This window comes from Grammomys surdaster, unplaced genomic scaffold, assembly GCF_004785775.1.
Source record: "Grammomys surdaster isolate TR1022 unplaced genomic scaffold, NIH_TR_1.0 371, whole genome shotgun sequence".
NCBI classification, from domain to species: Eukaryota; Metazoa; Chordata; class Mammalia; order Rodentia; family Muridae; genus Grammomys; species Grammomys surdaster.
Genome location: NW_021604790.1, coordinates 7,023,886 through 7,035,804, shown reverse-complemented (window position 1 = coordinate 7,035,804; position 11,919 = coordinate 7,023,886). Strand labels below are relative to the sequence as shown.

At 45.0% G+C, this 11,919-nt stretch overlaps 1 protein-coding gene across 13 annotated transcripts in view; it reads left to right on the top strand.

The window, feature by feature from the left end:
* Positions 1-6: 6 nt before the first annotated feature.
* Bptf (bromodomain PHD finger transcription factor) overlaps positions 7-11,919 on the top strand; it is a 99,565-nt gene continuing 87,652 nt past the window's right edge. For 11 of the 13 annotated variants that reach the window (XM_028780658.1, XM_028780655.1, XM_028780650.1 and 8 more), the window contains exon 1: positions 184-477. In XM_028780658.1, coding sequence (XP_028636491.1) covers positions 276-477 — 202 coding nt within the window. In that variant the 5' untranslated portion in view covers positions 184-275. Of the gene's footprint in view, positions 478-11,919 lie in introns of all 13 variants that reach the window. The other 2 variants (XM_028780662.1, XM_028780660.1) reach the window with 1 other exon arrangement.

Genomic DNA, 11,919 nt, shown 5'->3' with positions numbered 1-11,919 from the left:
GCAGTCGGGGCAGGTGGGCCGCCGCCCAGGCTGAGGTGGCGCCCAAGACCCGGCTGAGCTCGCCCAGGGGGGGCGGCCGCAGGAAGCAGCCGCCACCGCCACCGCCGGCCTCCGCCAGCAGCGCCAGCGGCCCGGGCCGGGGGGGCCGAGGAGGCGGGGGCGGCAGGACGGGGGGCGGGGGCGGCCACCTGGCCCGGACCACCCCGGCCCGCCGCGCCGTCAACAAAGTGGTGTACGATGACCACGAGAGTGACGACGACGACGAGGAGGAGGACATGGTCTCGGAGGAGGACGAAGAGGAGGAGGAGGATGGCGACGCGGAGGAGACCCAAGATTCCGAGGACGACGAGGAAGATGACATGGAAGAAGACGACGATGACTCCGATTATCCGGAGGAGATGGAAGACGACGACGACGACGCTAGTTACTGCACGGAAAGCAGCTTTAGGAGCCATAGTACATACAGCAGCACTCCAGGTACCCACCCAGGCCGCCTGGAGACTCCTTCCCCACCTCCTCCCCTCCCCCTGGCTTGCTCCCTCTCTAGTGCAGTGCATCCTGCTTCCTAGCTTCCCCCCCTCCCGGCCTGTCCCCCACGCGGAGGCCACGGCGCGTCTAGTGACAAAAAAGACAAAACAAAACTAGATTTGCAAGAGGAAAGAGGCGCATTGTTCAAAATGGAGATTGCATTGTTGCAGTTTGCAGGCCACACACTCGTTCGCTCTTCTTCTCCCCCCTCCCTCTCTTTCCTCTTCAAAATTTGTGCCAAGTGCGGTGTCTCCACCAGGCAGGATTGAAACTTTGGCACACGTATCCGTTGAGTTCGTCTTTCTCTCCTTGTTTTGGTATGAATATATTTTTTTAAAATTTATTTTGCAATGAAAGAAACCTGCTTTGCAAACCGTTGCATGTTTAATACGTTTTGTTGTAGATTTGAAAGAAAAATGATCTGTGCCTTAAAAGTGAGAATTTAGGTCGTGGTAACACACGTAGACAGTGCTTCCTTCCCTACCCCCTAGTTATATAGTTTGGTAACTGTTTTGGAGGAAGGGTTGTTGTTGTTCGGTGAGCAGGGAGCTTCATGGGGTCCTGAGCGCTTGTTTGTGTTCTTCGAGTGAGTGCTCGTGGTCGCGTGCAACAGTTGCTGGTAAATGGCTGGTTAAAGAGCAAAGCAGAAAACTAGACCAAACCAAGTTTGGCAATCCTTCCGATTTAAAATTGCTTTGATTAAGTTCCAAATAAAAGTATAACACCACGGGCCGTGTGTCCTAACCAGTTTGATCTGGGCTTTGCGTGGGAGATGCAGTTTTGTGGCACCTGTTGCCGAAGATGTGTGGTTGATCATCTAGGCGCAGTTGCCAAAGATGAACTTTCTGAAGTCACAGTATAGAAGTGTCAGCTTGGACCTGACAACAGGACTTTTGCTTGTTATTCTGTTTCTGAGGAAAAAGCCCTTCCTGGATCAGCAGTGGGCTTCATCAGTAGTGGTGAATTCTCGGATGTTTTCTCGAATAATTTCTTGAGGTCGGCCCTGAGATGTGTGTCTTGTTCAAGTAAAAGGCACGCATGCAACTCCTCCTGTGTATTAAGTGAATAGTTATGGGGGGAAAGAACCTTAACTTGTAGCACCAGACTGTCATGCTTTTCCTTTATGTTTCTTTTAACCTGGATTAATAAAATTAAGATCTAATTGTAAGGACAGTCACAAAGTAAATGAGGACATATGAGGGTCTTTTTTTGTTTGTTTGTTTGTTTGTTTGTTTTGTCTTTTCGAGACAGGGTTTCCTCTGTGTAGCCCTGGCTGTCCTGGAACTCACTCTGTAGACCAGGCTGGCCTCGAACTCAGAAATCCACCTGCCTCTGCCTCCCAAGCGCTGGGGTTAAAGGCGTGCGCCACCACCGCCCGGCTTGAGGGTCTTTCTTATGAGAGCCTGTCATACCGTTTTCAGAGAAGATGAGGGCACTAGGAGTGGTTAAATGTGAGTGTTGTCATTTTTTTTTTTTATTTTTTTATAACTGCTTAAGTTCCTAACTGTTGCAAGTATGAGAATTCAGCCAGATTAGATTGGTTAACACCAAGTGAAAAAAGGTAATTTCCTTTACCTGACTGTAAGAAGATTGCCTATTTCATGGAGTTTGGAGGGAAGCAATCCTTTAGCAACTTCTTGCCAACTTAAGTTTACTGTGTCTTTGATAGTAATAGGTTTTACTTTAAGAAATTACGCGTTGGGCATCTTTGGATCAAGAGCTTAAAGTTGAACTCCAGAGGACATTAGTGGGGGGAGTTAGTTTTTGAGTTAGGACTGAGGCATTTTGGAAGGGCAGTTCAGCTTTTAACTCCTTGAAGACCTGGCCAACAGTACTGATGCATTGAAAGCCGTGAACATGCTGAATTAGATTGCAGTTGGTGGTTAGGGGTCCTTTTTAAATAACCATGTAAAATTTGGGTATTTTTTTTTTTTTTAATAGTTTAGTTTTTTTTTTTTTTTTTTCCTTGAGACAGGGTCTCTCTACATAGCCCTGGTTATTTTGCTGGTACTCACAATATAGATAGGTCAGGCTGGCCTTGAATTCACATGTCTCTCTGTCTCTCGAGTACTTGGCAAAGTTGTGTTCTTCAATACCATTTTCTTCTGAATGACACAGTCTACCTCTGTGTACACTTGTCCTATGATTATGGGAATTAATAACTTTAGGAGTAAGTTTTGATCTTAAACATTCTGTATCTCTTAACAGATGTACACACTGCAGATATGCATGAAAAGGCTGATTGGATAACTTGTTAGTAAGGGAGAAATTTGATATAAATCTCTAGTAGGTGCCATAACTTAAATGTTGAGTTTTTTTTTTTGTTTTTGTTTTAACCAGTAACTCTAACAGCAGACAGTATACTTTTTAAAAAAGAACTTTTAAAAAGATGTATTTTTATTGTTATTTTTAAAAATTGTGTGTATGTGAGTGAATGTGTGTGCAGGTGGTATGCATGTCTGCAGGGACCAGAGGTGAGGTGTCAGAGCTCCTGGAGCTGGAGTTTCAGATGGTCTGAGAGCCATGGGACATGGATGCTGGGAGTCAAGCTCAGGTCCTCTGGAAGAGCAGCAAGTGCTCCTGTTTTAAACTGCTCTTTCTGGGCTGGTGAGATGGCTCAGCAGTTAAGAGCACTTGACTGGTCTTCCAAAGGTCATGAGTTCAAATCCTAGCAACCACATGGTGGCTCACAACCATCCGTAATGAGATCTGATGCCCTCTTATGGAGTGTCTGAAGACAGCTACAGTGTATTTACATAAAATAAATAAATTTTTAAAAAGTAAAAAAATAAACTGCTCTTTCCTGTGGCCTGTCAGGCCTTTTCCATTCTTTATTGGCTTAAAAAACCAATAAACTTGAGTATTAACTTGAGTATTTGGTCTTTTGAAACAAATTACTGCCAGGCGGTGGTGGCGCACGCCTTTAACCCAGCACTTGGGAGGCAGAGGCAGGCGGATTTCTGAGTTCAAGAGTTCGAGGCTAGCCTGGTCTACAGAGTGAGTTCCAGGACAGCCAGGGCTACACAGAGAAACCCTGTCTCGAGAAAAAAAAAAAAAAAAAAAGCCAAAGGAAAAAAAAAAAGAAACAAATTACTTCTTCAGATGATGGTAAAAGGATGCTACATTTTGTGTTTTTGGCTTTTAGAGTCTGTCCACTTGTTTTTAGTGAGTATCCATGGTGGTAGTGAGTTGTTGAAGCCAGGGATATGGTGCTATTAGTGTTATTGTTGGTCCTTCTGGGAGCAGACCTTAGGCTAAGGTGTGCCTTTGTAGACCCTGGGTTCAGATACACTCAAGCTGCTCCAGAACAGTCAGGGCTACACAGAGAAACCTTGTCTCAAAAAGCCAAAAGAAAAAAATGATACACTTTAGAGCAGGTCCAGCTGGGTGTGGTGGGCCACACCTTTAGTTCTAGAACTCTGGAGGCAGAGGCAGGAGGATCTTATTATGAGTTTGAATATAGTCTGTAGTCTGGTTTATGTAACAAGCTCCAGTACAGCCAGGACTACCGAGAGAGATCGTGTCTCAGAAATAAAAGAGAAAAAGAAAAAAGGAAAGGGAAGGGGAGGGGGAGAGGGAGGGGGAGGGGAAGGGGAAAGGAGGTCCAAAGAAGAAAGTTGGGGATTGGGGGATGTATGCTGTACAGTCAAGGCTGAAGAGGAATGTGCTTTAGGAAATGTAGACTACTTTGATTAGTTTTTGTAGTTTAGAACGTTGGCTTGAGTATTAGTGGCATGTTAATCCCTAGTATAAGAGCTGTGGATGTAGTTCTCCTGGTACAGTGCTCACTTAGCATGCATGAAGCCCTGGCTTCGATTTCCAGCACCTAAGCTGGGTTTGGTAGGGAGTGCCTCTAGTCCCAGCACTGTGGCTATGGAGACAGGAGGAACAGAAGTTCACAGTCATCTTTATCTACGTAGTGACAAACACAGTTTGGGTCACTATTGGACCGAGTACCTTAACTATCTATTTAGTATACCAAGTAGATACTATTTAATAAGATAGTTAAAGAATAAGTTTCTAGTAGCACAAGTATCACTGACCATATTTGAGTGTTCTCAGATAATGTAACTGTTGGTGCAGACTGTCTTAGGCAGTGCTACTGTTGCTGGGATGAAACACAAGACCAAAAGCAACTTGGAGAATGAAGAGTTTCTCAAATATCCTAAATCACAGCCCAATGAGGGAAGCCAAGGCAGGAACACAAACCTGACTGGAACCTGGAGGCAGGAGCTGATGCAGAGGCCAAAGATGAATGTTGCTTTACCGGCTTGCTCTCTGATAGCTTGTTCAACCTGTTTTCTTATAGCACCCAGCTAGGGATGGCACCACCCACAGTGGGCACCCCCCCACCCCCATCATCACTAATTAAGAAAATGTTCTCCCTCTTTGGCTTACAGCTGGGTTTTCTGGAGGCATTTTCTCAATTGAAGCTCCCTCAGTCCTCCTCTCAGCTGACTCCAGCTTGTGTCAAATTGATAGAAAATTGACTAGTACACAGATATTATTAAAGTCACAGACATTAAAATAAAAGCTCATTATTGCCAGGCAGATTTCTGAGTTTGAGGCCAGCCTGGTCTACAGGGTGAGTTCCAGGACAGCCAGAGATACACAGAGGAACCCTGTCTTGAAAAACCAAAAAAAGCTCATTATTTACTTATTAATTTGTGTGTGTGTGTGTTCCAGTCAGGGCTTCTTTGTGTAGCTCTGGCTGTCCTGTAACTTGCTCTGTAGACTGGCCTCAAACTCAGAGCTATCCCCCTGCCTCAGCCTCTGCCTCTGCCTGCCAAGTACAGGGAGTAAAGGCAAGTTCCACCACTCCTGCCTTTACAAGTTGATTTTATTGAGGAATTTTTTTCGCTTTGTGACAGCAACTTATTGTAGGCAGGCCTGAACTCACTGGCATCCTCCTGCCTCAGCCTCTCAAGTACTAGGATTAAGGTGCATGCCAACACAGTGCTGATTTCTTTCTTTTTGTGGAGAGAGAAAAAAAGAAAAAGAACTTTTTCCCACAGGGCAACCACTACTGATTGATGTTAGTTGTCGAGCAGTGCAAACTTGAAACTGTCTCATTTTGCTTGAGTTTGATGCATTTGGTTGACTTATTTGTTTATTTATTTATTGGTAAAGGTTTGAGATAGGGCCCTGGAGATCTGGCCCAGTGCTTTTGTACATTTGTTCCTCCTGCAGAAGTCCCAGGTCCCATTCCCAGTGCCCACATGGTGGCTCACAACTCCAGTTCCAGGGAATCCAATGCCCTCTTCTGACCTACTAGGGCACCAGGCACCCACGGTGTGCATTACATACACACGGCTAAAACACTCATTCATATAAAATAAACCTTAAGAATACATATATTGGGCCGGGCGGTGGTGGCGCATGCTTTAATCCCAGCACTTGGGAGGCAGAGGCAGGTGGATTTCTGAGTTTGAGGCCAGCCTGGTCTACAGAGTGAGTTCCAGGACAGCCAGGGCCACACAGAGAAACCCTGTCTCGAAGAAAAAAGCAAAAAAAAAAAAAAAAAAAAAAAAGAATACATATATTACGAAAACCCTCATAGAGTTAGTTTCTCTGGTAGGTGTTATTTCCTGGTACATGAGAAGATGATTATATAGAAAAATCTGTTGTACTTCTCCACTCCCTCACCTGTTTTGTGTACTGGGGTTTGAACATAGGTAGGCAAGCTTCCTATATTCTGTATGTCCAGCCTGTTTATTTTTTTAAGGTAGGATCTTGTTAAGTTGCCTTGAATTTGGCAGTCTTTTTGCCTTAGCTTACCAAGCAGTTGTACACTACCAAGCCAAACAAAAAAAGTCAGTTTGTTTTTTTTCCCCCTTCCTTTTTAAAAAAGATCTCACTGTGTATCCCTGGCTGGCCTAGAGTGAACTCACTGTGTGACCAGACTGGCCTTGAACTTGTGTTGATCCTTCTCTCAGCCTCCTCAGTGCTGGGATTACAGGGATGTACCACCTTGTGCTGCTCAGAAAGTGCATTTTCAGTAGGTGTTGGGTAGAGTTCTGACAACACTTTGAAACTTAGCATTTCTCATAAAAATGAAAAAGGTTTATGCTATGTTTGAGACAGAGTGGCTCTTGCATGAGACTTCTGGGAATATTTAGCTATGATTTTAAAATTTGGCATCTTTTACAACTTCAAAACAAAATCCTGGTATCCTGGGAGCCTTAATGATTTATATTCTCTAAGGATTACGACAGCAGAGGTCGGTGTCAGAGATACTCTGAATGAGCTGTAGGTTCCTCAGAAATAGAGAGCAGTACTCCACTGGCAGTGTTGCATCCTTCAGCGACACCGAAGCGTGTCTTTTCAGTAGACACACAGTTCTGTACTGCTTCAGTATGGAGACTTATGGAATATGGAAGGAAGGCATCGTCTACATACGGTTTAGGGGCTTGTTGGTGTGGCCAGAAGCTTCCTGGATGGGCTTGTAAGGAGGGAGGTCAGGGAGGGAGCAAGATCTCAGCGCTGATAGTCAAGTGTGGGCAGAGCGGGGTGATGTTTAGCACGAGCTGGATTGAGTCGGAAGTCAACTGTGAAGCTGCATTTGATACTCTGTGCTGTGCAGTGCCCTGGGGGAGCAGGCTGTGGCCGTGGACTTCCTTTCTTCCCTTGCGTGATGAATTAAGAGTTGGGCAGTCGGGTGATCCCAAGCCTGGAACCCTGAGTGGGGTGTGGTATTCTCATCTGCAGTACCCCGTGTGGAAGCTCGGCCTCCTACCACACGTCAGGTCACAGAGATGTGCTGTAAGCCTTCCCTGCACTTCCCTGCACTGCGATGATGCACCTGAAAGGTGGCCTCAAGGCTTTCTGTCTCTCTCACAGATCTGTGTTACATGCTTCATTCTGGTTCCTGGAATCAACCAGACCTGGGAATAATGGGGTATGGTCTCAGTGATAAGCTAGACTCCTGTTATCCAGGGTTCAGCAGGATGGCTAGGAGGGAAGTGGGCTAGCTACTGGGACCTGGAGGAACTGTGAAGTGCAGCATGGCAGCTCAATCCAGGAGTTTCCTGGCTGTGACCCATGAAGTGTAGAGAAAGAAAACACCAGCCATGCCTCTGTGAGAAGGAAGGCTGTGTGATCAGAGATGAGAGAAGACCTGTCTGACCACCAGCACCTGTGAAGGTTAAACTTGAGAATTAAATGAGGGCCAGGAGGGTTATTATAGTCAGGCGACATGATCTGTGAGTATCCGTGAGGCATGCCCTATGTTTGTGAGAGTAACTAGGCTCGTCTGTGGTTCAGACTCACTTGCTCCTCTGGTCCCTGCCACAGGCACATTTGGAAATGGGGCAAGTGCAGCAGAATCTAGGAGGTTGACTCAGGAGCTTTTGTTAGGCTGTCCTTTCTCACTTTTGAGACCCTTTTCTCCCTGTGACTGTAACTCGCAGGGGTATCAGAGATTGATAAGGTGTGGAACACATGGGCAGCAGTGATCTGGTGAGAGACCAGGAACAACTTGGTCCCCTCTGCTTAGTCATAATCCTTGGTCATAATCCTTGCTGGGCTTTATTTATTTATTTATCTATCTATTTTATTTATATATATATATATATATGAGTACACTGTAGCTGTCTTCAGACACACCAGAAGAGTGCATCTGATCCCATTACAGATGGCTGTGAGCCACCATGTGGTTGCCGGGAACTGACCTCAGGACCTCTGGAAGAGCAGTCAGTGCTCTTAACCTCGGAGCCGTCCCTCCAGCCCCTTGCTGGGATCTATTGTTTCAATTCCTCTTGCTCATCTTGATCCATTTTCTTCATCCATATGGAGTACTTAAAATCTTAGCTTCATAATTAAAAAAAAGACTTATTGTATGCATGTGGGCGTTTTGTCCACATGTTTGTGTGCTTGTCACATGAGTGTTGGGTGCCCTCAGAAGCTGGAAGAGGGTGTCAGTCCCATAAGGCTGGCGTTATAGATGCGAGATACCATGTTGATATTGAGAATTGAACCTGCGGCCTCTTAGCTGTTGAGATATCTCCAGCTCTGTCAGCTTCATAGTTTAACAGTAACCCATTCTTATTTTTAAAAAATGTTTTTGATTATTTGAAGAGATGCCTTAGAAGGCACGTTTCTGTTCTTTGAGTCCCTCCCACCCCTACTCCAGACCAGGTCTCACTATGTAGTTCTGGCTATCCTGTCACTGTATACACCAGGCTGGCCTTGAACTCACAGAGACCCACATGCCTCTACTTGCCTCTGCCTCCCCAGGGCTGAGACTAAAGGTCATACAGGGTCACTCCACCTAGCTATTTGGGAGTTTTGTTTTGCTGTTTGGTTTTTGTAATTTTTTTTTGTTTGTTTTGTTTTTTGAGACAGCGTTTCTCTGTATAGCCTTGGCTGTCCAGGAACTCACTCTGTAGACCAGGCTGGCCTCGAACTCAGAAATCTACCTGCCTCTGCCTCCCAAGTGCTGGGATTAAAGGCGTGCGCCACCACTGCCTAGCTTGGTTTTTGTAATTTTTAAAAAAGATTTATTTAGGTGTTTTAGTGTTTTGCCTGCATGTATATATGTGTATCAGGTACATGCCTGGAGCCTACGTAGGTTAGAAGAAGGTATTAGATCCCTGGAACTGGCAACATGGATGATTACGAGCCTCCATGTGGGTGCTGAGAACTGACCGTGGGGCCTCTGTAACAACAGGGACCCTTAGCTCCTGAGCTCCCTCACTAGCCCCCATTATTATTATTTTGAGAGAGAGTCCCTTTTGTAACCCAGTTCTGACCTGGAACTCACAGCAGTTTGCCTGCCTCAGCCTTCCTACTGCTAGGATTATGTAACTGAAATCATGTGGGAAGAGCAATGCCCAGCACCCGGGGCATGCCCATAATTCTAGCACCGCCGCCAATGTAGTTTGGTTCTTGGAACCCAAGAACCAATGAGGGAATGAGGAAAAGATACACACAGGCATAGATAGGCACAATGAAGTGAGGATTGGATGGGATTTTCTAGCTGAGGCAACTTGGAAGGACCCTCAGCATGCTCATCAGGTACAGCACAGGGAGAGAGGTTACTAGCCTCCACAAGAAGTGTCAGCAATCTTAGGCTGTAAATATCCATGGGAAGAAGGATATTTGCTATTTTTTGTACACACTGACCAATCTTTATAAACACTCATATTTGGATTTCTGAGGAGAGCTCTTGAGTGTGGTTCATATGAGTAATGGCTTTGCCAATTTCCTGTGAGTCTTTGGCCTTGGAGTCCTTCACAGGCAGAATCCAAGTCACCACACACACATTCACTCAGGGTTCCCACCATTCCCTTCCTATACTGCAATTGAAGACTGAGGCAGGAGGAGTTCAAGGGTAATCTGGGTACAGAAAGAAAAAGGAAGCTAGGAGTGATGGTTTTTAATCCCAGTATTTGGAAGCCAGGTCTGGTGGCACATGCCTTTAATCCCGGAGGCAGAGGCAGGCAGTCTGGTCTACAGAGTTCCAGGACAGCCAGGCTACATAGTGAAACTGTCTCAAAAAAACAAACAAAAAAATCCTATTGCTTGGGAGGTGGAAGCAGAGATATCAAAGGGAAGGGAAGAAAATACATTATTAAATTAATTGTGTTGTTTTACATTTATTTACTTTGCACAGGGTGGGGTAAGTGGCAAATATGCCACAGGTTTGTATTAGGGTCAGAGGACAACTTGTCCATCTGTCCTTCCACCACGTAATTTCAGGGATTGAATCATCAGGCTTGGCTCCAAGCACCTTTTATCCATGGAGCTATCTTGTTTTCTTTGCTAGTCTATGTCTAATGTTAGTTTTGTTTTGCTGCAGCATTTAAATATTTTTGATTCCCTAATGGTACTCAGTAATAACTGTCATTTAATGGACCTTGACTAATTTGATGATTTTATTTTATTTTATTTATTTATTTATTTTTTTTGAGACAGGGTTTCTCTGTGTAGCCCTGGCTGTCCTGGAACTCACTCTGTAGACCAGGCCAGCCTCGAACTCAGAAATCCGCCTGCCTCTGCCTCCCAAGTGCTGGGATTAAAGGCGTGCGCCACCACTGCCCGGCAATTTTAAGCAATATTTATGAACTATTTTAGGTTTTCTTTTTTACAAATGCTGGGTAAATGTTCTTTCTCTGAGCACCAGCCCTAACCCTATCTCTGCCCTCCTTCTACCCCCCCCCCCAAGATTCATTCATGATATACCCCAGGCTGGCTTTGAACAGGGAAGCATCCATATATATCATCCAGCACTTGGGAGACTTAAAGCAGGAATATGAGTTCAAAGCCAGCCTGGACTACCTAGTGAAACAATGTCATAAAGCAAAAAGATGCAATCCTGTGTTATATGGCCTTTTTCAGTTTGCTTTTTTTTTTTTTTCCCCCAGGACAGGGTTTCTCTATGGCTCTGGTTATCCTGGCACTGTAGAACAGGCCTCCCTTGAACTCACAGATATCAGCCTGCCTCTGCCTCCCTAATGCTGGGATTAAAGGCATGTGGCACCAATGCCTGGCTTTAGCATAATGTTTTAGAAACTCACATTTTATACCATGTACAGTATTTGAATGATACTGTGTTTTGTATGGGTTTATCAAACTTTGCCTGTTTATTTCATGAGTTCATAGGCATTTGAATTATTTTCATTTGGTTGTAAATAATCTGCTGTGGAATTTATGTGATGTGTGTTTGTCTGGCATATATCTTCATTTCTTTTGGGTGTATATACCTAGAGGTGGATGTAAGTGGCTCTCTCTGAGTTCAAGGCCAGCCTGATCTACATAGTGAGTTCCAGAACAGCCAGGGCTACATAGTGAGACCCTGTCTGGACAAAACACCAAAAAGTTTTGACTTCTTTTTTGAAGTCGCTGTATAAAGCAGTGGATTTCATTATGGTATTTACATACACGTGTCAGTATGATTTTTCATCTGCTGTTGTAATGTTTCTTGTTTCCCTGAAGGTTCAGTTGTAGAGTTTTTGTTTTACTGACAGGGTCTTTCTCAGAGCTCAGAATGCTCTTCCACTTATGCTCTTTCTGTCTTCGTGCCCTCAGTGCTGGCAGGCAGGTTCCAGCCTCCCTGGTTGGCAGTGGACTTTTTCTTTTTTTCTGGTATTGTTAGGAGACCCTAGGTCTGTATAGATGCAAGCACTCCACTGTGATACATCCTTAGGCCTCTGCAAACTCAGCTTGCTTGTTTGTTTACTTATTTATTTAGGGGTTTCAAGGCAGGATTTCTCTGTGTAGCCTTGTCTGTCCCCAATCTGTAAACTAGGTTGGCCTTGAACTCAAAGATCCACCTGGTTCTGTCTCCTGGATGCTGGGAGGTGCACAACTACCCTGCCAGTTTACATGTTTAAAATCACGTTTGTGTGTGTGTGTGTGTGTGTGTGTGTGTGTGTGTGTGTGTGTGTGTGT